General features: G+C 45.6%; 1 protein-coding gene and 1 long non-coding RNA gene across 10 annotated transcripts in view; both read left to right on the top strand.

The window, feature by feature from the left end:
• CRTC1 (CREB regulated transcription coactivator 1) overlaps window positions 1-23,531 on the top strand; it is a 50,850-nt gene extending 27,319 nt beyond the window's left edge. For 2 of the 9 annotated variants that reach the window (XM_056512924.1, XM_056512921.1), the window contains 7 exons: window positions 1,749-1,966; window positions 5,817-5,950; window positions 6,709-6,960; window positions 9,865-9,966; window positions 15,668-15,754; window positions 17,515-17,695; window positions 18,998-23,531. In XM_056512924.1, the coding sequence (XP_056368899.1) occupies window positions 1,749-1,966; window positions 5,817-5,950; window positions 6,709-6,960; window positions 9,865-9,966; window positions 15,668-15,754; window positions 17,515-17,695; window positions 18,998-19,209 (1,186 nt within the window). In that variant the 3' untranslated portion in view covers window positions 19,210-23,531. Of the gene's footprint in view, window positions 1-1,748; window positions 1,967-5,813; window positions 5,951-6,708; window positions 6,961-9,864; window positions 9,967-15,667; window positions 17,159-17,514; window positions 17,696-18,222; window positions 18,265-18,997 lie in introns of those variants that run through there. The other 7 variants (XM_056512923.1, XM_056512920.1, XM_056512927.1 and 4 more) reach the window with 6 other exon arrangements.
• The window catches only part of LOC130264615 (uncharacterized), a 105,235-nt gene extending 80,707 nt beyond the window's left edge, over window positions 1-24,528 (top strand). Inside the window, exon 2 of the long non-coding RNA XR_008842495.1 lies at window positions 21,281-24,528. This is a non-coding gene — a long non-coding RNA (uncharacterized LOC130264615). The remainder of the gene's footprint in view (window positions 1-21,280) is intronic.
• The last annotated feature ends 1,871 nt before the right edge of the window (window positions 24,529-26,399 follow it).

Here is a 26,399-nt window from a genome sequence, read left to right as displayed (position 1 = left end):
CAAATATCTTCTTGCTTTGGTATTTTCTGGGAAGGTTCTAAATACAAAACAAGAGTTTCTGAGGGTCAGAAATACAAAAAAAAAATTCATGGAATTCTTTGTTAAAACCATTTTTAAAAGCTGAAAAATACCTTTTGTATGGAATTCCTTGTGAAATGTAGTTTTTAAAGCTGAAAAATATCTTCCTTATGGAATTTTCATGCTAAAAGCATTTTTAGTAGCTCAAAAATAGTTTCTTAATGAAATTTTCTTGTTAAATGCGTTTTAAAAAGCTAAAAAATCTGAATGAAATTTTCTTGTTTAGAAGCTCAAAAATTTCTTCTTTATGGAATTTCTTGCTAAATATATTTTAAAAACCTCAGAAATATCTCCTTGATGAAATTTTCTTGTTAAATATATTTACAAAGCTCAAAAATTCTTCTTAATGAAATTTTCTTGTTAAACACATTCTAAAAATCTCAAAAATATCTTTTAAATTAAATTTCCTTATTAAATACTTCTTAAAAAGCTCAAAAAACCTTAATTGGTAAATACATTTTACGAAGCTCAAAAATATTTTCTTGATGAAATTTTCTTTTTAAATGCAATTTAAAAATCTCAAAAATATCTTTTAATGACATTTTCTTGTTAAATCCATTTAACAGTCTCAAATTTCACATTCAATACAATTAAAAATCTCAAAAAATCTTAATGAGATTTTCTTGTTTGGAAGCTCCAAAATACCTTCTTGATGAAATTTTCTTGATAAATATATTTTAAAAAATCTCAAAAATCTTAATTGTTCGATACATTTTCCAAAGCGCAAAAATATTTTCTTGATGAAATTTTCGTATTAAATACAACTAAAAATCTCAAAAATACCATTTGATGAAATTTTCTTGTTAAATACATTCTGAAAATTGCAAAAAATATTTTTAAAATTAAATTTCCTTGTTAAATACTTTTTAAAAAGCTCAAAAAACCTTAATTGGTAAATACATTTTCCAAAGCGCAAAAATATTTTCTTGATGAAATTTTCTTATTAAATACAACTAAAATCTCAAAAATACCATTTAATGAAATTCTCTTGTTAAACACATTCTGAAAATTTTTTTAAAATTAAATAAATTTTTTTAAAATTAAATACTTTTAAAATTAAATTTCCTTGTTAAATACTTTTTTAAAATCTCAAAAAATCTTAATTGTTCGATACATTTTCCAAAACGCAAAACGTATTTTCTTGATGAAATTTTCTTATTAAATACAACTAAAATCTCAAAAATACCATTTAATGAAATTCTATTGTTAAACACATTCTGAAATTTTTTTTAAAATTAAATATTTTTAAAATTAAATTTCCTTGTTAAATACTTTTTTAAAAGCTCAAAAAATCTTAATTGTTCGATACATCTTCCAAAGCGCAAAAAGTATTTTCTTGATGAAATTTTCTTATTAAATACAACTAAAAATCTCAAAAATACCATTTAATGAAATTTTCTTGTTAAATACATTTTAAAAAATCTCAAAAAATATCTTCTTGATGAAATTTTCTTGTTAAACACATTCAAAAAAATCTCAGAAATCTTAATTGTTCGATACATCTTCCAAAGCGCAAAACGTATTTTCTTGATGAAATTTTCTTATTAAATACAATTAAAAATTTCTTTTAATGTAATTTTCATTCTGCACATGAAATTTTCATTCTACACATCCATCCCGGCTGAGCCATGAACGAATTTGAATTAATTTTTATTTTTCCCCCCCTGCAGCATCTTCCCCTCGGCGGAGCAGGAGAGCCCCGCGGCGCTGATCCCCGGCACCCACAACACGGGGGGGTCCCTGCCCGACCTGACCAACATCCACTTCCCCTCGCCCCTGCCCACGCCCCTGGACCCCGAGGAATCCTTCCCTGCCCTCAGCAGCTCCAGCAGCACCGGCAACCTGGCGGCCAACCTGACCCACCTGGGCATCGGCGCCGCCGCCCCGGGTGGGTGTCACTGCCTGGGGGTCTCTGTGTGCCTGAGCACATGTGGTGGGTTACAGTCCCTGTTCTTCCCAGCCTCAGCACCAAAGAAAAGGCAGAAGCTGTTTCCTGAGGTTTTCAAGGTTTTTTCTTATCTAAGGAATTCTTTCTGTGACTTACAGAAGCTGGTCAAAGGCACCCTGCCCTGCCCAGGGGCAATCATATTTTTTATACTATAAATTACATTACTTTCCAATACATGACACTTTCATTACACTGTCCAGTTTTCTCTCAAACCAATCCAAAAGTGCCATCCTAACTCAAAAGATGGATGACATGAAAAAGAAAAGACATACCACGCCCAAAATCCTCCATCTTAGCTCTAAACCTCTTATTATAAATAATACTATAAATTCACTTTTCTACCTTCTAATAATCTAATTGATACACTATTTATTTTTTGTGACTTGTAATTCTTCCCTTAATGTTGGCAAATTTTCCCAGGGACTAAAATCCATCCCACAGGGGCTTGGACACTGTGCCAAGGCCTCTGAGCCCCCCACCTGGGTCCCAAGGTGTCCAGGGAAGCCAGGGGAACACTCTGGACTCCCACAGGTTTAGATGCCCAAATCTGCTTTTTTGGGATTTGTTTTGGCTTGGTTTTTTTTTTATTATTTTTATTTTTTTGTTTGTTCTTTTTGGTTTTTTGTTTTTTTTTTTTTTAGGTTTTTTTTTTACGTACGAGACTGGAGTTTTCATGGAATTTCAAAATGGAATTTCATTGAATTGGAAGTTCCATATGAATTGGAATTGGAATTGAATTGGAATTGGAATTGAATTGGAATTGGAATTGGAATTGGAATTGGAATTGGAATTGGAATTGGAATTGGCATTGGAATTGGAATTGAAATTGGAACTGGAATTGGAATTGGATTGGAAATTTCACATGAATTGGAGTTCCAATGAAAGGGAATTTCCTGTGCTGAACTCCAGCATCCCTTGTGTTATGGGAATATCCCCAGGAGCCACCTCTATAAAATTATGGAATTTGGGGGATTTCGTTCTTCCCTTAAGGGAATTTGAATCCATCCATCACTGTTGATGGATTTTCCTTTGTACTATATGAACAGAAAAAAAGGGAAATTATATTTGGTTACAGGATGTTTATCTCACATTCTTGCTGTCCAAATCTGGGTTTTTTTTTTATTTTATTTATTTATTTTTTAATGTGGAAGACTGGAGTTTTCCTCTGGTGGAATTCCCTGTGCTGAACTCCAACATTCCTTGTGTTATGGCAATATCTTGGGGATTCCCAGGGGGAATTTGGCTTCACTGTTGGTGGATTTTCCTTTGTACTATATGTACAGAAAAATGAGATGTTCATGTTTAGTTACAGGACATTTCATGGTGCCCAAACCTACTCTTTTAGGGGTCCTTTTAATGTTTATTTTTTAAAGTTTCTAGTTATTTATTAATGCTTTCCTTTCTTGGAATTCCTTGTGCTGAACCCCAGCATCCCTTGTGTTATGGGAATATTTCCAGCAACCCTTTCATTTCTATTTCTTTAGAACAGCATTTTTTTTTCATGTGAGGATCCTTTTGGAGTCTCTTATTAACTAATATTTTAATGATTAATTTCTATTTTTTAAGTAATTTCAGTGATACTCAAATAATTATGAAGAGACTTGATTTTTTTTATTATTGTTATTATCAGTGGCAGTTGAAAGTCTGTTGATTCCTAGAATAGAAATGAGGAGTTGTATCCAAAAATACAAATACATTTCCTGTGCTGGGCAGGATTCCCTTTCTCCTGGACTGGGAGAAGGAAATGACTGTAATCAGGTTGTGGCTGAGCAGGTGAGTTTGGGAAAAAGAAAAAAGATTTAACCATTGAAAGGATTTGATCATTTGGGAACAGCACTTCCAGCATCCTTGGAAGAGTTTTTTGGTCTCCAAGGTTCCAGAAATTAGGATTTCAGCCACAGTGGATCTCCACTTTTTTTTTTTTTTTCCCCCCAATAATTAACAAAGTAAATGATATAAACCCAAAATGCTGAGTCTGAAACTGCTTTATCTGATCTATCAGACAACAAATTAAAGATTTAGTAATTGATTTTATTCCAGCTTCTCTCTCAGATGATCCCACACTTCATCCATCACCCCACTCAGTGTTTGCTGCTTTTCCAACAGATTTTCCCAACCTTTCCTTGCTGCTAAAACCTCAGTGAAGGTTCCTGTCCTGGTTGGAAGGACAGGTGTCTGCCAATAAAGGCAGGAGCTTCTCTTTGAAATGGAGAATGTAAACTCCCTCCCTCCAAATTATTATAATTTTGAAATTAAGGGGCTCTCAGGCAAAGAGATGGGAATTAGGAATAACAGTTCTTTACTAGGAAAATTAAAATAGAAATGCAGTATTACACAGAACAATCCCAGCCCTGCCAGAGTCAGAATCCAAGCTGACACCCGTCAGTCAGTCAGGGTGTTGGCACAGTCCCATTCCATGGTGGCTGCATCCTCCTGCAGGGGCAGATGTGGTTCAGCTGGAGCAGTGCTCCTGGAGAAGGTGCAGTTTCCTCTGGAGCTCCAGGGATGATGTGGAAGGGTCTGGCTTTCCTCTGGAATTCACTTGCTGTCCCAAATCTCAGTTTTTATCTGGGTAGGAAAGACTTGGCTGCTCCCCTGGCTGGAGCATCTCCCAGTGGGATGATGGAATTTTATCAGTCATGCCCTGGGACTCACTGGCCATGAACAGGAGATCTCTCCTGGAGGGAGGATGGGCTGTGGGAAGATAAAGATGATTGCCCAGCTGGTTTAAAGATGGCCCATGAGCAGATAATGTGTGCCAGGAGATCAGGGTCCAACAGCTGGGGACAGAATCCACATTTCTGGCCACATCCTCTATTGCAGCCCCTGACAGCTCCTGACCCCTGGCATGTCCCAGAGCTCCAGAGGAGCCGGGCACAGCAGCACCTGCTGGGTGCAGGGCTTTGGTGCTCACAGGTGTCAGTCTGTCAGTCCCTCCTGTCCATCCCCAGAGCCAGTGCTGGCCTGGGCACTGCCTGGCCTGAGCCCCTTTTCCTGTTGTTTCCTGCCAGCCTGGCCTTCCTGGCTCGCTGGCACCCTGCCCTGAGCCTTTGCCAAGTGCCCTGCAGCTCCAGCCTCCTGTCAGTTGCTGCTCTCAGCTCTTGCTTGGCCTCACATCCCTGCTCAGGGTGACACTGGGTGCAAGCAGAAAAAAGGGGAGGTTTCTAAATTCTCAAATTTTTTGGATTGATCTGAGTGAAATGATAATATTGGGGTTGTTTGTCCTCGTGCTGGGTCGTGGCTCTTGGGAGTGTGGTGGACATTTCCCACCCTGGTGTGCCATTATGAACGGGGCTCTTCCTGTGTAACCAGTTTTGCTGCTGCTTTTTCCATTAAAGAGGTGTTTGCTTTTACAATACCTCAAGTGCCCTGTGATAAGGCAGGTTCCAGGATCTGTTCTCTCATTCCCAGGGTCTGAGCCCAGCCAAACAGAGCAGAACCTGCCTTTCCTGGGCTCAGCGAGCGCTTGCAACTGCTGAGGCTGCTCTGCCTCTTCCAATTCCTCCTCCTGGCCACCAGCCTGACCATCCGTGCCTGGGCTTGAGCCAGGGCAACACACAGGGCTCTTCCTCTCCTCCTGATGCTTTTCAACCTGACAAAATTAATTGCAAATCACCTAACGAGCTCCCGAGGCGCTTTCGGTGTTGTCCGCTCAGGCCGCTCTTTTCTCTGGGTTCGGTGTTGTCTGCTCAGTTCACTCTTTTTTCCCAGTGTAGGGAGTTGTTTTGGGTGCAGATCTCAGCAGGGCTTTGCTGTGTCCCTGCTGAGGGTGGGTTGTTGTTCCCAGCAGGGATGACGACGACGCCGGCCCCGTCCCAGCACCGCCAGCCCAGCGTGAGCCCCCTGTCCCTGGGCGCGGACTCACGGCGACCTCAGTCCCAGCAAATGTCCCCCACGCTGTCCCCGCTGTCACCCATCACTCAGGTAGGAGTTCAGGGGGGATTCAAGTTTTCTAATCACAGCTTGGTTGTTTTTATCTGCTTCTTCAGGCTGGAAGTTTGGCTCAAAGAGCCAAAGGGATTTTGGGAAGGAATTTGAGGGTGGGGAGGGAGTGGGATGAGCAGCCTGGATCCCTGGGAGTGCCCAAGGCCAGCTTGGACTGGGCTTGGAGTAACCTGGGATTATTAAAAGTGTCCCTGCCCATGAATGATGAGCTTTAAGGTCCTTTCCAACCCAGCTGTTCCATGATTCCATGAACTTTATCTCTTGCTCTGTAATTTCCTCCTTTAAAGGTGTTCCTTAGTTCAGAGCCTTAAAACAGGAGAGCTTTGTAGAGTGGACAGATTTTATTTCCTCTTTTCTACAACTGTGATAAAAAAACCATCTCCTAGACCACATTTTTTTTGTGTTGTCCCAAAGTGAGCTGTGAAGTTTGAATGCCAATTCTCTAATTCATGAGAGAAGCTCGATTAACTTTAAAAATTTATTTTATTGTGGCTCTGTGTCTGCCCAGTTGGTGATTTCTAACCTTGAGATTCAACTGGGCTTATAAAATATTGGTTTATGCAGAATAGTTTGGGTTGCAGGGAACCTTAAACCTCATCCAATCCACCCCTACCAATGGCTGGAACATCTCTGAACCTTTCAGTTCCATTTTTACAACACAAACCAAGCCTGACTCTTCCCTCGGTGTGAGCAGGAATTCCCTGCCAGCGTGGCTGACCCTGCTCCTTCTCTTGCAGGCCGTGGCTATGGATGCATTGTCCCTGGAGCAGCAGCTCCCCCCGTACCCCTTCTTCACCCAGACCAGCTCCCAGCAGCAGCAGCAGCCAGCAGTGGCCAGTTCCTTGCCCCAGACCCCCCCTCTGCTGCAGAGCTCGGGGCTGCAGAGGGGTCCCCAGCTCCCCCCTCTGTCTGTCACGGTACCTTCCACCATCCCCCAGTCCCCTCCAGGGAGCCAGAGCCAGCCCTCCATGGGAATTGACATCAACTCGGTGAGTTTGGCCAGGGAGAAGCTGGGAATGTGCACTGGAGGGTGGGAAATCAGCTTGGACAACCCCCTGATGATGAGAATTTTTAGGAGGCTGAAGTAAATTTAAAATGGTTTTGGTTGAATGTAGCTTTAAATGTTTTCTGGAGGAAACTTTTTATTAAATTTTTTGTCCCAGGTTTGATTAGACACAGCTTAAATCTATCAGCATTTACTGGGAGATTTTCAGGGTGTTGAGTTTTCCCCATCACATCATGAGCAGACTGGGGGAACTCCCAGAGCCTTGAGGGAGAGTCCAACTACAACAACCATTTTCCAATAAAATACCATCTGGAAAATTTATTTTCCAAAAGTTGTCGAGAACCAGGTACTTTCTGCAGTTTCACTACTTAGAACCCTTTTCTTTGGGGGAATTTTAGAGCATTTATTCCAAAATGGGATTTGTGGCTGCCTCCAGTGCCCAGAAGAACTGGGGCAAGGATTTCTAGCCAGATCCCTTTTCCTGCTTGTTTTAACGTGGCCTGTTGGGAAATGTTCAGTCTCAGCAGCTGAAAATCCCAAATCAGGGAAGAAGGGAAGTCCCAGCTCCTCCTGGCCCTCACCCTGGCAGTGCTGTAGTGACAGGAATGGTTTTAGGAATGAGAACAAATCAATTCTGTTGATCTGCACTCGACTGTGGATGGAATTTTGAACACTTGGTGCTCCTTGAGAGCAGCTGCTTCCCTTCCAGGATGGGAGGGGGAAGAGGGAAGGACAATCCAGCAGTGGAAAGGATCCCACCCCACTCAAAATGTGTCCCCGTTCTGATTCTAATCCTCATGTAGCACCAGTACAGACAGTTCTGATCTCATCCTTTGCTTTCTGTGTTGCTTTCCTCATCCTAAACCTCTTTATGACCTGAACTTTTAGGCTGCTGTGCTTATCTTCTAAAGCAACTCCAGTAATTCCTAAATAAACAGATTTAAAGCCACTTTATCAAAAAGCCTTTGGAGCTGTCACAGCCTCCCTGGCAACTTCTACACAGGTTTTGTAAAGCAGGATTGAAATTTATTTGTAGTTTGGGTGGCTGCTGACAGGTTGTAAGTGGCAATGCAGAGCAAAAAAGGGAAATTTTCTTGGGATTTACAGAATTTAGGGTCAAAAATTGGTAGTGCAGAGTTCTCTCACACTGCAAATCTGATTAAATTCACAGGGTTGCAGGTTCTTCTCAATCATCCCTTAATTTCTAATGGAAGTATTAAGATGATCTGGGCTACTCTTGATATTAATTAGTGCAGCATTATTTAAATACAATTAATATTATTTATTTGTTCCAAACCAGGGTTCTTTATGATGGGAAAAACAGTTAAATCTTTGAAAATAACTTCTCAAGACTCCTGAGAAGAGTACAAAAATCCCAGATAGAAGCCTGCAGAACACAGTGTGAATTCCCTGGGGGTGCTGCTCCATGTCCTGGGGTGCAGTGGGGTTTGGGGCAGGTTTTGGAGCCCAGGTTCATCATTCAGGTGTTATCACCTGCACTGTGCTGATAACACAGCTGGAGGCAGAGCAGGATCCCCATGAACACACATGTGGGAACACACTGGAACTGAAGCATGAATGCCATTCTTTTTGAATTATTCCCAGCTTCCCAGACCTTCTTTGCCCTAAATCCTTGGCTGACCTGATTTTCTTTAATATATTTTGAACCAAGCATAAGTGAGAACAGGAAACGCTCCCAGCCCTGGGGCTGCCCCAGAGCTCCCCCCTCTCCATTTTGGGACCTGTCTTGGTTTGAAGGACAGGTGTCTGCCAATAAAGGCAGGAGCCTCTCTTTGTAATGGAGAATGTAAAACCCTCCCTCCAAATTATTATTATAATTTTGAAATTAAGGAGCTCTCAGACAAAGATATAGGAATAGAAATAACAGTTCTTAACTAGGAAAATTAAAATAGCAATGCAGTATTACAGAGAACAATCCCAAACCCTGCCAGAGTCAGAATCCAAGCTGACACCCGTCAGTCAGTCAGGGTGTTGGCACAGTCCCATTCAATGGTGGCTGCATCCTCCTGCAGTGGCAGATGTGGTTCAGCTGGAGCAGTGCTCCTGGAGAAGGTGCAGTTTCCTCTGAAGCTCCAGGGATGATGTGCAAAGGTCTGGTTTTCCTCTGGAATCCAATGGGAAGAAGGTTCCTTGGTGTCCAAAATGTCAGTTTTTCTCTGGGTAGGAAAGGCTTGGCTCCTCCCCTGGCTGGAGCATCTCCCAGTGGGATGATGGAATTTTATCAGTCATGCCCTGGGACTCAGTGGCCATGAACAGGAGATATCTCCTGGAGAGAGGATGGGCTGTGGAAAGATAAAGATGATTGCCCAGCTGGTTTAAAGATGGCCCATGAGCAGAGAATATCTCCTGGAGGAAGGGTGGGTTGTAAAAAGATAAAATGACTGCCCCACCTGGTTTTTAACAAATGGCCCATTAACAGGAGATATCCCCCTGGAGGAAGGATGGGTTTTGGAAAAGTTAAAGATGATTGCCCCACCTGGTTTTAAAGATGGCCCATTAGCAGAGGATTTCTCCCACAGAGATAAGGGTCACTGCCCCTCCTGTTTTTAACAAATGGCCCATTAACAGGAGATATCTCCTGGAGGAAAGATGGGTTGTGAAAAGATAAAGAACATTGCCCCAGCTGATTTTAACAGCTGGCCCATGAACAGGAGATATCTTCCTAGAGATAAGGATCACTGCCCCACCTGGTTTAACAGATGATGGTAGAATTCACACTCCTGGTCACATCCTGTACTGCAGCCTAAGACAGGCCTTCATTCACATAACCCTTCCCTCAGGGAAGCTGTAGAGGATGGTTTCTGCCAGCTCAGGGCAGAAATGTGTTTTCCCTCTGGCAGGTGTTTAACTGTGTGTTGTTCTGTAGGCCTCACTCCAGCAGTACCGCAGTAATGCTGGCTCCCCAGCCAACCAGTCTCCCACCTCTCCTGTCTCCAATCAAGGCTTCTCTCCTGGCAGCTCCCCTCAAGTAAGGGACTCTGTGCTTCCACAGGCCTTGCTTCTCGTGTGTGTTTTGAGCTGGATTTCTCCATCACTGCCCCATAGTTGTGTCACTGTGACTCCGTGCGTGCCTCATGCATCACCGACGTCCCATCTCCATCCCCGCTCCCACTGGGCTGCAGGATGCTCAGTTGCCTTTTTTAGTGAGCAGAGAATCACAGGGTCAGGCTGCTGCTTCAGCACTGGGGTGGTGTTTATCTGGGGGGCAGAACCCCCAGGGAGAAGCCTTTCAATTCCCAGGAGATGATGGATGTGAGGTCAGGAGGGCAGGAAAGGGGGAATTTCAGTTCCCTGCAGCAGGAAAACTCCTGGGGCACTAAATATTTAAATATTTACACTAAATATTCCAAACTGATTTAGATCAGGACTTTTTTTGATGTGAGAACACACCCAGTGAGAGAAAACACTGGAGAAAATGCTCTCAAAATGAGCAGCTTGTGGCTGGCAGGGAATGGGTTCCCAGCACACTCCCTTGCATGCCAGCTGCTTTTCCTTGCTCTGCCTGTCTCTCCTCACACATCCACATGTCCTGGATGGAAATCACAACTTGGGGGAGTGTGTGATCCTCTGAAAGAGGATTTTTACCTGCCAGCAGCAAGAAATTAAAACCAGGCAACATTTGAGGGTGCCCCAGTGTAAGAAAATGCATTTTCAGTGCCTGATGCTGCTGAAAGAGCCCCAGCTGGCTGCTCTGGAGAATCCCACCTGGAGAAAAGAAGTGCAGGGAATTCTTCCAGAGCATCACAAGAGTCTGAAAATCCATTTTCTGTTCCATCACTGAACGTTGAAGGTTGTAAAAGGAGGATCCTTTGTAAATAAGTGCTGCCCCTTGATGGTTCCCAGGCAGAAGCTGCAGGTCTCCTTCATTAGCCAGGTCATGGTAAGCTCAGCCCTGGATCTGAGTGCAGGAATTGTCTGCATTTCCTTAACCTTCATTGCTTCTTAACCTCTCTCTCTTCTGCCTGCTTCTGTGAGTTCTGCTGTGCTCTGTGTGCCTCCAAAAACCAGCACTGGCCCCTAGAGCAGAGCATGCTGCAAACTCTCAGTTCTTGCTGGACAGCACGTCCAGATTTGGGGTTTATGTTTGTTTTCCCCCCCCCCCACTTTGATTTCTCAATTACTCTGGCTTGGTTTTGTCCCCACTGGTCAGTCCCAAGAACCAGAGCACACACTGGGCTGTGATTTTTCCTGCTGGTTTTATCCTGTAAAAACTTCTCAGGTTTTGCTCTGCTTGACAGGGACAACCCAACTCTAAATGGAAGGCAGAGATTTATTAATTTTACTCTCTGTAGTTTTTAAATACCCACAGAATTCCTTAGTTTTGCTCAGTTTAAACTGAGGTGGATTTGGTGCCTCCAGGAATGACCCAAATAGTTTTTAAATACCCACAGAATTCCTTAGTTTTGCTCAGTTTAAACTGAGGTGGATTTGGTGCTTCTAGGAATGACCCAAAAGCTGCTGGTGGTCACAGACATGAAACGTGGAGAGGAGAAAAACCAGTTTGGAGGGGGAATTGGGGTTGGTCATGAAGATGGGGCAGCTCCAGGCAGCAGAATCCTTTAACCTGCCCAGAGTGAGGCAGATCCCCTCCAAGAGAGAACATTATTCCCTTGGGGATCAGCCTGGCTCTGCCCAGTGCTCTGCACTGTGCTCCTCTTCCTCCCACGGATCTGGGATTTCCTCCTCAGAGTGCCAAAGGACATTCCCTGAACCACAGAGCCAGGCTTTAATTTGTGTCCCACATCCACCACAGGTTCTTCTGCGTGCTCCCAGCTCTCCCAAACCCCGTGTCCCAGCTCTGTGTGTGTGTCCCACCAGTGCTCCCAGTCCCACAGGATGGGAGGGCTGTGCCTGCCCCCCCAGCTCTGTGTTTGCATGGCTTCCACCCCCGTGCCTGCTCTCACCCTCATTCCTGTCAGACACAAACATTCCTGCTCCTTCTCTGACCTGCAGAACCTGGTAGGTATTTGCAGATGCATCATCCCAGCCAGGGATTTGTGCTTTGGGGTTGGCTTTTTCCCTCCCAGTCACTCCATAAACCCCAGAAGATGCTCTGGTGATTCTCCAGTGGTTCTGGACATGGTGTTTGCACAGTGTTATTCCTGGAGTTGTTGATAAATTATTCTAAGGCTCTGAAGTGTTGAAGGAATGACATTTCCAGTGGGAATTTTGGGTTTTCTTTGGGAATTTCTGTGCTTGCAGCTGTAGGAACCAGCACACTTCACAGCAGGAACAAAGCCAGGCTGGGTTTGGGTTGGAGGCTCTGAGCTGGGCTTGCACAAGCACTTGCTGCTCTCCTGATGATTATTTCTCCTGTTCCTCAAAGTTTTTTGGGATGGGAACAGTGCTGGGTGAAACACAAAGATTTTTGTCCTGATTTTGGGGATTGTTTTTTCATTCCCATTCTGTGGAATGAAACCACAGGAGTTAAAGGGACAAAACTCCTTGAAGCTCTCAAATAACCACTAGATTTTAGTGCTGGTTTTGCTTCCTGTCAAGTCTGTGCCATCCCAAAATTCAGATTTTCCTTGGAAATGGTTATAAACCATAGGTTGGACTGGATTTAGATTGATTTAAAAACCCCAAATTTTATTTAAATTGCTTTAAGTGGTGCTTTGCTTTTCTCTTATCAGCATCTTATCAGTGGCTCTTGTGGTGTTTGATCCCTTGTGGTGTTTGATCCCTGGTGGTTTTTGATCCCTTTTTCCCAGAGTGTTGATGTCCAGGTGATAAATTGGAAAAGTTTTGATCCTTTTTCCCCAGAGTGTTGATGTCCAGGTGATAAATTGGAAAAGTGGCTCCAATTCCAGCCCAGTTTTGGCTGCAGATGGGGCAGGGATTGTTGGCTGGTCTGGCTGTGACAGACCAGAAATGCTCAGGAAAGGGAATCCCAAATCTCTGGGATCCCAAACCATCCCAGCTCAGAGCAGTTCTGGGATCTGTGGAGTCTCAGCTTGGGAATTCCCTCCTTGATCCACATTTATCCCAAACCATCCCAAAAACGTGACAGCCCAGGGGTCTGGCTGGAAGTGGGGAGGTTTTTGAGGAATATCTTGGTGCTTTTTCCCCTCATGGAAGGGGCAATTTAAGTGTTTTTTAAATTATTTTTTAATATAAGGTGGTTTTTTTGAGGGTCTAAAATCTGCCTGTTCTGATCCTTCCTAAGCTTTTCCTGAATTTCCCATACTTAGGTTTTTAAGGAGGAAATTTGTTCCCTTCTGCTTTTGCCATGTGGATAAACCAGAATTTAATTTTGTTTTCCAAAACTGAGACAGCCACTCCATGGAAATTATCTTTTATAGGTGTTCTCTTTGTCAATTAATGGTGGTTTTTTTCAGCTGGAATATCAGGATTTGGGAATTTCAAATCAGGTGTGATATTGCTGATTATTATCTGGCATTTTTTTTATCAGGATTAAAACTTCTCAGTCAAATTCTTGGTCACCTTTAGAATAATTGATAAATGATGGAGAATAACTGAGGGATTGATTTAGGCTGAGGAATTCCTCCTGGAATTCTTCACTGACTTTTCCACTCCCAGGGAATGATTTCAGAGCAGGAATTTTCTGCAGATGCAGAACCAGAGCAGCCCCTCCTGCCTCAGTGTGGGAATTTGGGGGAAATCCTTCACCCAGAATTCCAGACAAAGCAGAAATCCCAGTTCTGCTGTCCCTGCCCCAGCACAGTCCCCATGTCCCTAAATCCCATTTTTCTGTCTGTGCAGCCTCTGGGGTTGTGTGGTGTCCTCGTGGCAGGTGAGGGATCCTGGGGGATTCCTGCTCTGTGTGGGATCTTCATGGTCCTGGGGGATTTCCTTCTGCTCCTTGTGGGATCTTCTGGGATCTTCATGGTCCTGGGGGATTCCTCCTGCTCCCTGTGGGATCTTCTGGGATCTTCATGGTCCTGGGGGATTCCTCCTGTTCCCTGTGGGATCTTCATGGTCCTGGGGGATTTCCTTCTGCTCCTTGTGGGATCTTCATGGTCCTGGGGGATTCCTGCTCTGTGTGGGATCTTCATGGTCCTGGGGATTTCCTCCTGCTCCCTGTGGGATCTTCATGGTCCTGGGGGATTCCTCCTGCTCCCTGTGGGATCTTCTGGGATCTTCATGGTCCTGGGGGATTCCTCCTGCTCCTTGTGGGATCTTCATGGTCCTGGGGGATTTCCTTCTGCTCCTTGTGGGATCTTCTGGGATCTTCATGGTCCTGGGGGATTCCTCCTGTTCCCTGTGGGATCTTCATGGTCCTGGGGGATTTCCTCCTGCTCCTTGTGGGATCTTCATGGTCCTGGGGGATTCCTGCTCTGTGTGGGATCTTCATGGTCCTGGGGGATTTCCTCCTGCTCCTTGTGGGATCTTCATGGTCTGGGGGATTCCTCCTGCTCCCTGTGGGATCTTCATGGTCCTGGGGATTTCCTGCTCCCTGTGGGATCTTCATGGTCCTGGGGATTTCCTTCTGCTCCCAGTGGTATCTTCATGGTCCTGGGGGATTCCTCCTGTTCCCTGTGGGATCTTCATGGTCCTGGGGGATTTCCTTCTGCTCCTTGTGGGATCTCCATGGTCTGGGGGATTCCTCCTGCTCCCTGTGGATTCTGTGGGATCCTCTGGGCTCTGTGGGATTCCTCCTGCTCCCTGTGGATCTCTTGGGTCTTGTGGGATTCCTCCTGCTCCTTGTGGGATCCCTTTGGGATCCTCTGGGCCTTTTTGGGATCCCTGCCCTGTCCATGTGCATTCTCTGGGATTCCTGCCTGCTCCCTTTGGATCCCCTGGGCCCTGTGGGATTTATTCCCACTCCCTGTGGGATCCCCATGAGGGCCCACTCAGTGCAGATTTCTCTGGAATTCAGACTTCAGAATTCACATTTCTCTGGAATTCAGATTTCAGAATTCACATTTCTCTGGAATTCAGACTTCTCTGGAACTGGGATTTCTCTAGATTTAATTAAGATTTTTCTGGAATCCAGGTTTCTCTAGATTTAATTCAGATTTCTCTGGGATTCCCATTTCTCTAGCTTTAATCCCATTTCTGTGGCACTCAGATTTCTCTAGCTTTAATTCAGATTTCTTGGGGCTCCCATTTCTCTAGCTTTAACTCTCATTTCTGTGGCACTCAGGTTTCTCTAGCTTTAATCCCATTTCTGTGGCACTCAGGTTTCTCTAGATTTAATTCAGATTTCTCTGGCACTCAGATTTGTCTAGCGGTAATTCAGATTTCTCTGGGGTTCCCATTTCTCTAGCTTTAATCCCATTTCTGTGGCACTCAGGTTTCCCTGGATTTGATTCCCATTTCCGTGGCAGTCAGGTTTCTCTAGCTTTAATCCCATTTCTGTGGCACTCAGGTTTCTCTAGATTTAATTCAGATTTCTCTGGGATTCCCATTTCTCTAGATTTAATTCAGATTTCTCTGGGGTTCCCATTTCTCTAGATTTAATTCAGATTTCTCTGGGATTCCCATTTCTCTAGATTTAATTCAGATTTCTCTGGGGTTCCCATTTCTCTAGCTTTAATTCCGATTTCTTGGGGTTCCCATTTCTCTAGCTTTAATCCCATTTCTGTGGCACTCAGGTTTCTCTAGATTTAATTCAGATTTCTCTGGGGTTCCCATTTCTCTAGCTTTAATCCCATTTCTGTGCAGCCAGGGGGGTTTGCACCATAAAGCCTCTGTTTTGTTTTCAGCATTCTTCCATGCTGGGCAGTGTTTTTGGGGACTCCTATTATGAGCAGCAGATGACAGCTAGGCAGGCTAATGCCCTCTCCCACCAGGTGAGCAAATTCATCTCGGCCTCTCCCACCTCAAATTAATCCCAATTAACTCCTGATGAATTTTCTGTCACGTCCCCGTTTTGTCCATGTTGAGTTTTCCTCCTTTTTGTTTGTGTTACTCTGCAGTTCCTTGTTTTGTTTGGTTTTCCCCCCCTCCCTCCTCTCTTCAGTCTTTGTTCCACATCCCACGCAGGTGTTCTGCCAAATAAAAAAAAAATAAAATTAAAAAATACATAATAACGAAGCTTTTAAAAATTGAAATAATGCCAGGCTTTTTAAAAGGGAAAATGGTGAAAAGTAAATGTTAAAGCAGCTTGAAAATCAGCTTGAAAAAAAGGAAAAAGAAGTTTTAGAGAGGAAAAATAGTGAGAATTTTCAAGTGAAATCAGCTTTAAAAGGGAAAATGATGAAAAGTGTTTTAAATAATGGAAAAATAGAATTTTTTTAAATAATGGAAAAATAGTGAGAATTTCAAAGTGGAAATCAGCTTTATAAGGGAAAAAAATGAAAAGAAGTTTTTTAAATAATGGAAGAATAGTGAGAATTTTAAAATGGAAATCAGCTTTAAAAGGGAAAAATAATGAAAAGAATGTTTTAAAATAATGGGAAAATAGAATTTTTTTAAATAATGGAAAAATAGTGAGAATTTCAAAGTGAAATCAGCTTTAAAAGGGAAAAATAATGAAAAGAAGTTTTTAAAATAATGGAAGATTTTAAAAAGGAAAATAAGGAAAATAAATTTTAAATAATGGGGAGCTAAATAATGAAATATGAAAGAGGGAAAAGAGTGAAAATTTTTAAATGAAAATCCATTTTAAAAAGGAAAAACAAGGAAGAGAATTCTTTTTAAATAATGGAATTTTTTAGAAGGAAAAATAATGGAATTTGAAAGAAGAATAGTACTGAGATTTTAAAATAACAAAAATTTGTTTTAAGAAGGAAAAATAAGGAGAAGAAACACTTAAAGTAATGAAAACTTTAAGAGAAAAAATAATGACATTTGAAAGAGGAAAAATACTGAAAATACATTTTAAGATAATGAGAACCAGCTTTAAAAATAAAAAATTAAAAATAAATTTTTTAAATAATGATTTTTTAAAATGAAAATTATATCGAGCAAAATTACAAAATTAAATTTTTTAAAGATATTATGGATTAAATAAATGATGAGATATGTCCTGGATTAAATAAATGATGGGATGGGATGGATTAAATAAATGCTGGGATATGTCCTGAATTAAATAAATAATGGGATATATCCTGGATTAATTCATAATGGGATGTGATGGATTAAATAAATGATGGGATATATCCTGGATTAATTCAATGATGGGATATGTCCTGGATTAATTCAATGCTGGGATGTGATGGATTAAATAAATGATGGGATATATCCTGGATTAATTCACTGATGGGATATATCCTGGATTAATTCATGATGGGACATGTCCTGAATTAAATAAACGCTGGGATGTGTCCTGCAGGGAATTCTGCTGGGCACACACCTCAGGGTGAGCCTGAACTCCCTTTACTTTCCTTTAACTCCTCCCTTTTCTTTGGTTCTCCCTCTGCCCCGTTTGATTTGTGCCTCCCCTCTGAATTGGGCAGGGCCACGAGCCCCGTTTGGAGCAGGGAAAGATGAATTTGTTTGCCTGTCGTGTGTCCTGTCCTGGAGCCTGTCCTTGTGTCCCCGAGGGCTGGGCATTAAGGAGCTGGGAATGAGGCACTGATGAGCTGCTGGTGTGTGTGTGTGTGTGCAGCTGGAGCAGTTCAACATGATCGAGAACGCCATCAGCTCCAACAGCCTGTACAGCCCCTGCTCCACCCTCAACTACTCACAGGCTGCCATGATGGGACTGACGGGCAGCCACGGCAGCCTGCAGGAGTCCCAGCAGCTCAACTACTCCAGCCACGGCAACATCCCCAACATCATCCTGACAGGTGAGCACAAACATCATCCTGACAGTGGGAACACACCCCAACATCATCCTGACAGTGGGAACACACCCCAGCATCATCCTGACAGGGGAGCACAGAACATCACCCTGACAGTGGGAACACACCCCAGCATCAGCCTGGCAGGTGAGCACAGAGCACAGAACACCCCAACATCATCCTGACAGGGGAGCACAAAACATCATCCTGACAGTGGGAACACACCCCAACATCAGCCTGACAGTGAGCACACACCCCAACATCAGCCTGACAGTGAGAGAGAGCACAGAGCACAAAACTACACCTTCCTGACAGTGAGAACACACCCCAACATCAGCTTCCTGACAGTGAGAACACACCCCAACATCAGCCTGACAGGGGAGCACAAAACATCATCCTGACAGTGGGAACACACCCCAACATCTGCCTGACAGGTGTGCACAGAGCACAAAACACCCCAACATCATCCTGACAGTGAGCACAAAACTACACCTTCCTGATAGTGGGAACACACCCCAACATCATCCTGACAGGTGAGCACAAAACATCATCCTGACAGTGAGAACACACCCCAACATCAGCCTGACAGTGAGCACAGAACACCCCAACATCAGCCTGACAGGTGAGAACAGAGCACAAAACATCATCCTGACAGGTGAGCACAGAGCACAGAACACCCCAACATCATCCTGACAGGGGAGCACAAAACATCATCCTGACAGGGGAGAGCACCCCAACATCAGCCTGATAGGGGAGCACAGAGCACAAAACACACCCCAACATCATCCTGACAGGTGAGCACAGAGCACACCCTCTTGGGCTTGTTGCTGTTGAGGGCTTTGTCCAGGTGTGTGTCCCAGTGCTCACCTGTGCTCCCAGCACACAGCTACAGCTCCAGTTTTCCTGTGGATTTATCCTGAGTGGATTTATCTCTGAATTCCCTGGATCCTCTGCTAGTGAGAGCAGCCAAACTCCTTCCTGTGCTGAGCCCACGCTGGCCAGCAAAGGGCTGGAGTGTCACATATGGTGGCCAATCTGGTCCCAGTGGGATTCTGGAAACAATCCCTGCCCAGGGTTTGGCTGCAGCCAGGACTGCTGATGGCAGTGGTGGGAATTGAGGTTATTCCCCCTAAACCTGAGGGAGAGAAAAGACTGGAGTTAGAGCAAACAGGAATTTTGGGTGGTGCCTGGTGGCTCGGAGATGCTGTGAGGAATCTGAGCTCTCCCATGAGAATTCCTGTGAATGTAACAGATCCCCAGGTTTTGGGAGCTGGTTTCTGACTTTCCCCCGGTGTTTGTCCCCTGCAGTGACAGGAGAATCCCCCCCCAGCTTATCAAAAGAACTGACCAGCTCCTTGGCAGGAGTGGGGGACGTCAGCTTCGACACGGATTCCCAGTTCCCTCTGGACGAACTCAAAATTGACCCTTTGACCTTGGATGGACTGCACATGCTCAACGACCCCGACATGGTCCTCACCGACCCCGCCACAGAGGACACCTTCCGGATGGACCGGCTGTGACCGCCGGGCCCCGCCCCGCCCCGGGGCCGTCCCGGCCCGGGAGCGGCCGCTCCGCGCCGTGTACAATGAGTCCCACAGCTTGTGTTCTGAGCTTGCCGCGCTGCCCCGCCCCGCCGCGTCACCCGAGCCGCTCGTGCCGCCAGCAGGAGGAGCTTGTCCCGGTTAGTCCCGGTTGAATCCCGGTTTGTCCCGGTCAGTCCTGGTTTGTCCCGGTTAGTCCTGGTTTAATCCCGGTTTGTCCCGGTCAGTCCCGGTTAGTCCTGGTTTATTCCCGGTTTCATCCCGGTCTGTCCTGGTCGGTCCTGGTCTGTCCCGGTCAGTCCCGGCTTGTCCCGGTCAGTCCTGGTCAGTCCCGGTTTGTCCCGGTTAGTCCTGGTTTAATCCCAGTTTGTCCCGGTCAGTCCCGGTTAGTCCTGGTTTAATCCCGGCTTGTCCCAGTCAGTCCTGGTAAGTCCTGGTCTGTCCCGGTCAGTCCTGGTCTGTCCCGGTTAGTCCTGGTTTAATCCCGGCTTGTCCCAGTCAGTCCTGGTTAGTCCTGGTCTGTCCCGGTCAGTCCTGGTCTGTCCCGGTTAGTCCTGGTTTATTCCCGGTCAGTTCCGGTCAGTCCTGGTCTGTCCCGGTCAGTCCTGGTTAGTCCCGGTCAGGACCAGTTTGTCCCGGTCAGTCCTGGTCTGTCCTGGTCAGTCCTGGCTTAATCCCGGCTTGTCCTGGTCAGTCCCGGTTTGTCCCAGTTAGTCCTGGTCAGTCCCGGTTTAATCCCGGTTAGTCCCGGTCTATCCCGGTCTGTCCCGGTCAGTCCCAGTTTAGCCCGGTTTATTCCCAGTTAGTCCCGGTCTATCCCGGTGTGTCCCGGTCAGTCCCGGTTCTCCATCACCCCCAGCCCAGCTCCCGGCCGTGTCTCCCCAGGAGGGGCAGGAGGTGCTGGGGCTGCAGGGGCTCCGTGCCCTCCCTGCAGCTGTGGCTCTGCTCTGTCACCCCCAGGTGTCCTGCTTGTCCCTCAGCAGCCCAAAAATCCACTTTAAACACTATTTTTTCCAAGCTTTTTACATTTTTTTTTTTTAGTTTTATTTGTTTTTTTAAAAAATATATATGTAATATATATCTATTTCTATATATGGCTACATATATAGAGAGCATTTCTGAGCACACATGAAAGTTCTATAATTCATTACTTGATTAGACAGAGGATCAGAACATCTTAAAGCAGCTAAAAAAAAAAAAAATAGAGACTAACCTGCATAATCCTGATTCTTACTTTGTGAGAGATTCCTGGGCAACAGGAAGGGCATTTCCATAGCAATGCCAGGCTCGTAGAATCATGATTTTTTAATTTTTTATTCTTATTCATTACTTATTCTGTTACTTATTTATGATTTTTTTTGTTGTTGTTGTTGTTGACATTTCTTTTTTTAATTTAAATATTTGGATATTAGGAAAGTAGCTCAACTACATACAGCCAATGGAAGCACTCTACATAATATTTGTACAGTACATTTTTTTTTGTGGTTTTATTCCAGAAATATATTATATATATTATATATGTAGGTATTTTTAAACTAACTGGAATTTTAAACAGCTGTTAAGCAGGAATAAGGAAGCCTAAGGCAAGTTTAGATATTTTCCTTTGGAATAGGCAAAACAGGGTGGTTGGAACTTAAAAATTCCTTCATTCACCCAAGGGGAAAAAAAAAATCTCTTGCTTCACAATGACCAGGATTGAATCCTCCAAAATTGTGTGCAATTAAATGGAGAATTGATTATTTCTGGTGGTCCTTGTGAATATTCTGTGCTGCAAATTAAAAAAAAAAAAAAAAAAAAATCCCATCCAGATTCCTCAAGCTGGGAATTGGGAGTTTCACTCTGGCTGGATCCATGGTGGGAACATCCTCATTCCCCTGGGATCTGCAAAGGCAGGAATTCAGCACAATTAGCAGGATTTGGATTTAATGAACTCATTAACAATGAGGGTGAGCTGCTGCTGCAGAGGGAAGCTGGAATGGGAGCAGCCCAAGGATTCCATTCCCTAAAATCCCCTTCCCCCCTCCTGGGTTTGGTTTTGCCCCAGCCCCAGTTCCTGACTGGGAGCAGCACTGGGCTGCTCTTAACCAGTTCCCCCCAATTAACGAGGGTCCCCCTGCAGTTCATGAGTTCCCACTGCTCTCCTGAGTTCTCTAATGAGTTATACCAAGTTTCTGTGTGCTTCCAGAAATCCTGAGGTTCCTGCTCTGGGATCTCCCAGTCCTGCAGCTCCCCTCACCTTCTGTGCCATTCATTGACCATTTGCACTAAAAATGTGGAATTTTTTCTTGGCTTCCCTGTGTCTCTTTCTCTTTTTTTTTTTTTTTTTTTTATCCCCCATTTTTTTAGATTTTAGTTTTATCCTTCTTCACACTTTCCAGAGGTTTCCCCTCATCTCTTGGGAATATTTTGGGATATTTTTTGGCAGGGTTTGAGCCCGGTAGGACACGTTCACTCCTGCTTGTTTCAGATGCCTCAGGCTGTTCCAGGGCAGGGAGGAGACAAAAGGAGCTGAGACAGGAGAAACCTGGGAAGGACAGGAGGGAGCTGGGCCCAGGGACTCAGGGCCCTGTGCTGAAGGTGCAGAGGGAGCCTGGAGCTCCTGCTCAGCTCCTGGAGCTCCTGCTCAGCTCCTGGAAATCCTGCTCAGCTCCTGGGGCTCCTGCTCAGCTCCTGGAGCTCCTGCTCAGCTCCTGGAACTGCTGCTCAGCTCCTGGAACTGCTGCTCAGCTCCTGGAGCTCCTGCTCAGCTCCTGGAACTGCTGCTCAGCTCCTGGAGCTCCTGCTCAGCTCCTGGAACTGCTGCTCAGCTCCTGGAACTGCTGCTCAGCTCCTGGAGCTCCTGGTCAGCTCCTGGAGCTCTGCTCAGCTCCTGGAGCTCCTGCTCAGCTCCTGGAACTGCTGCTCAGCTCCTGGAAATCCTGCTCAGCTCCTGGAGCTCCTGGTCAGCTCCTGGAACTGCTGCTCAGCTCCTGGAGCTCCTGCTCAGCTCCTGGAACTGCAGCTCAGCTCCTGGAACTGCAGCTCAGCTCCTGGAGCTCCTGCTCAGCTCCTGGAACTGCTGCTCAGCTCCTGGAACTGCTGCTCAGCTCCTGGAGCTCCTGCTCAGCTCCTGGAGCTCCTGCTCAGCTCCTGGAACTGCTGCTCAGCTCCTGGAGCTCCTGCTCAGCTCCTGGAGCTCCTGCTCAGCTCCTGGAACTGCTGCTCAGCTCCTGGAGCTCCTGCTCAGCTCCTGGAACTGCTGCTCAGCTCCTGGAATTCCTGCTCAGCTCCTGGAACTGCAGCTCAGCTCCTGGAGCTCCTGCTCAGCTCCTGGAATTCCTGCTCAGCTCCTGGAATTCCTGCTCAGCTCCTGGAACTGCTGCTCAGCTCCTGGGGCTCCTGCTCAGCTCCTGTGGAGGAATGCCCTGGAATGGCTCTGTGCTGGTGGCCATCCCTGGCCGGGGGGGTTTGAACCCCAGAGTCACTCCAGGATTTAACAAACCCAGAGTCACTCCAGAGTTTAATAAACCCCAGAGTCACTCCAGAGTGAAGCAGCCAAGCAGGAGCTGAAGTTCTGAGATTCTGAAATTCTGTGATCCTGAGTTTCTAAAATTCTGGGTGTCTGAGATTCTGCAATTCTGAGATTCTGAGTTTATGAGATTCTCAAGTTCTGAGTTTCTCAAATTCTGAGTTTCTGAAATTCTGAGCTTCTGAAATTCTGAGATTCTGAAATTCTGTGTTTCTGAAATTCTGAGTTTCTCAAATTCTGGGTTTCTGAAATTCTGAGGCTCGAGCGGCTCCGGCTCCTTCCCGGATTTTTAACTCCGTGTGTAAATAAGAGCTTTCTGTTTCTTAGACTTGTAAGCAGACCTTGCAAATGGCCTTAATTCCAAACTAGCACACCTGGGATACAGCTGGCACAGTCAGGGAGCCTCCAGCTGGGAGAAATGTGGCTTTTAAAGGGCTGGGATCCCCTGGGGATGCTGTGGGACAGGATGGGCTCATCCCGGCCCTGGAGATCCAGGGATTCCAGCAGCTCCTCCCTTCCCTTCCTGGGAGCTGCCCCAGAGGGTTCCCCCCTTCTTCAAATCCCAGGTTTTGTGGCATCAGGCTGATCTGGAAGCAAACCCAGAGAAAAGCATGGAGCAGATCCCAAGTGTTCCAAGAATCCACTTTTATTTCCCAAGGAGCAACCCCTGCTCGTTTCAGTGTGTGGGGGGCTCCCTGCCCAGGGCTGGGAGCACAGAGGGGAAAAAAACAAACCAAGGACAAAATGGTGTTAAAAACCAAGGAAGAAATGATGTTACAAACCAAGGAGGAAATGGTGTTACAAACCAAGGAGGAAATGGTGTTGATTGCTGTTTTGCTCAGTTTGGTTTCAGTGCTGGTGAAGCTGTCTGCTGTCTCCAGGGGTGACTGTCCCTCCCTCCCTCCGTGTTTTTCTATCTCCATAACAGATTAACCCCCCAGTCCCCGAGCTAGACTGTTGCATTTGCCAATACAATGGGGAAGAACAGGAATAAACCCTCGGTGCAGCCAAAACTGTGATTTTTTTTTTTTTAATTTTTTTTTTTCCCAGCAGCCAGCCCAGCCCTGGTGCTGTGGGGGTCTGGGAGAGGCTCCTTTCCCTGTACATTGATTTTCCCTCTGGGCATTTGTGACCAGCCCAGCTCCCACAGCTCCTGGGCTGGGCTCTGTCCCTGGGCTGAGCTCTGTCCCTGGGCTGATTTTTCATTTTTGGGAGGGGAAAACCTTTCCAGAAATGGTGAAATGGCGCCGGGCCCGTGGAGGTTCTGTGGATTTTTTGATGAATTCATTTCTGGGAGAGCTCCTGGGTGAACCTTCAGCTCAGAGGGAGGTTGGGTTTCGTGGTCCTGGAGGTCTTTTCCAACCTTGGTTTGGTTGTTCCTTTCCAGCTTTGATTCCAGAATTCTTTTCCAACCTTGATTTGATTTTTCTTCTCCCACCTTGATTGGGTCGTTCTTTTCCAACCTTAATTCAGTGATTCTTTTCCAAACTTGGTTCAGGTTCTTTTCCAACCTTAATTCAGTGATTTTTTTCCCAACCCTGTTTCCGTGGCTCTTTCCCAGCCTCGATTCCCTCATTCCAAGAGCCAAAGCTGCCCTGAGTTTATCTAAAAGCAGTTCACCTAAACTTCCCCCAAAACTTGCATTTCTGTCAAAACAACAATTAAGGCTTGAGCTGTTCCCTTAGGGAAAGACCCTGGACTCCCCCTCTGGACACGAAGGAAGCAGGAAGGCCCCTCCTCCCCCTCAGATCCCACCCTTGGCTGTTTTTTTTTCGGGAGAATCCCCAAAACCAGCGCGTTTATTCCTCGGAGCAACGGCGCCCCCGTCACTGTGATGGCAATGTGAAAGCGCAGGTAGCCTTTGTTACGTGTGTCTGTCCTTTTTAAAAAACAACCAGGAAAAAGAAAAAAAAAAAAAAAACTCCCTCCCTCTTAGAATTAAACTTTGTAGTGTTCCTGTTCTTTGTATTTTGAGTTGCATCTTATTTATACGGCGCAGTGTAGGCATGGATTGCATGTCGGTTTTCTATGCGGGCACCACGACATTCTGACTGTGTATTATAAATCATTTTTACCTTTTTAAACAGGGAAACAAAACAAAAAAAAAAAACACCACAACAAAACAACAAAAAAAAAAACAAACAGCAACACAACAGAATCATTGTGTGGAATTTCTATACTGCAAAGCCAAACACTACATGGAGTCCTCTCTTGGTTTGTGTTATTTATTTTCCGAGGCGGTTGGGGCGGGCGGGGGGCGGGCGGAGCCGTGTGTCCGTTGCCTTATGTGGGCTTGACCAATTTTATCAAAATAAAGGCCTGAAGGGGTAAAATCAGCTGGCTCCTGTCGTCAGGGGGTGGAGGGGTGGGGTGGGAAAGGTGTGGAAAAAAGGGAGGGGATCCCATGGAAAAAAGGGAGAAAATCCCGTAGAAAAAGGGGAGAGAATCCCATAGAAGAAGGGGAGAGAATCCCATGGGAAAAAGGGAGAGGATCCCATAGAAAAAAGGGAGAGGATCCCATGGAAAAAATTGAGAGAATCACATGGAAAAAAGGGAGAAAATCCTATGGAAAAAAAGGGAGAGAATCCCATGGAAAAAATGGAGAGGATTCCATGATAAAAAAAAAAGGGAGAGAATCCCAAAGACAACTGGGCTGGAGTGGAGAGCAGAGGGTTGAGTTTGAATCCTGGAATTCCAGCCCTGGAATCCTGGAATATTCCCAGCTGGAAGGGACCCCCAGGGATCCTCCTCACCAGACACCCCAAGGATCCCATGGTCCTGGAGTAATGGGGGTTGGAAGGGCCCTTGGATATCCCCAGTCCACCCAGGGCAGGGGCACAGGAGCGTGTCCAGGAGGGTTTGGGATGTCCCCAGGAGAGTTTGGGATGTCCCCAGGAGAGTTTGGGATGTCCCCAGGTGGGTTTGGGATGTCCCCAGGAGGGTTTGGGATGTCCCCAGGAAGGTTTGGGATGTCCCCAAGAGGGTTTGGGATGTCCCCAGGAGAGTTTGGGATGTCCCCAGGTGGGTTTGGGATGTCCCCAGGTGGGTTTGGGATGTCCCCAGGAAGGTTTGGGATGTCCCCAGGTGGGTTTGGGATGTCCCCAGGAAGGTTTGGGATGTCCCCAGGAGAGTTTGGGATGTCCCCAGGAGAGTTTGGGATGTCCCCAGGTGGGTTTGGGATGTCCCCAGGTGGGTTTGGGATGTCCCCAGGAAGGTTTGGGATGTCCCCAGGTGAGTTTGGGATGTCCCCAGGAATGTTTGGGATGTCCCCAGGTGGGTTTGGGATGTCCCCAGGTGGGTTTGGGATGTCCCCAGGAAGGTTTGGGATGTCCCCAGGTGAGTTTGGGATGTCCCCAGGAGAGTTTGGGATGTCCCCAGGTGGGTTTGGGATGTCCCCTGGCCCTCCCTGGAGCTGTTCCAGGCTCTGCCACCTCCATGGGAAGCTCTCTCCCTGTGGAGGTGGAATTTCCTGGGAGCTCCAAACTTCCAGAGTTCCTCAATCCTCAATCCTGCTCTTTTCCACGGTGGTTTAGGGAAAAAAAAAAAAAAAAAAAAAAAAAAAAAAGGATTAAAAGTCTCCATTCTTAAGCTAAAAATGGTTTCTGTCCTTTCTGGAGTAGGGGAATTCTAAAATTCCTGAAGGAAAAACCAAAGGGTTTAA

Source organism: Oenanthe melanoleuca, chromosome 28 (assembly GCF_029582105.1).
Source record: "Oenanthe melanoleuca isolate GR-GAL-2019-014 chromosome 28, OMel1.0, whole genome shotgun sequence".
NCBI lineage: Eukaryota > Metazoa > Chordata > Aves > Passeriformes > Muscicapidae > Oenanthe > Oenanthe melanoleuca.
The sequence above is the reverse complement of the archived record's forward strand: the minus strand, read 5'-3'. Positions and strand labels throughout refer to the sequence as shown.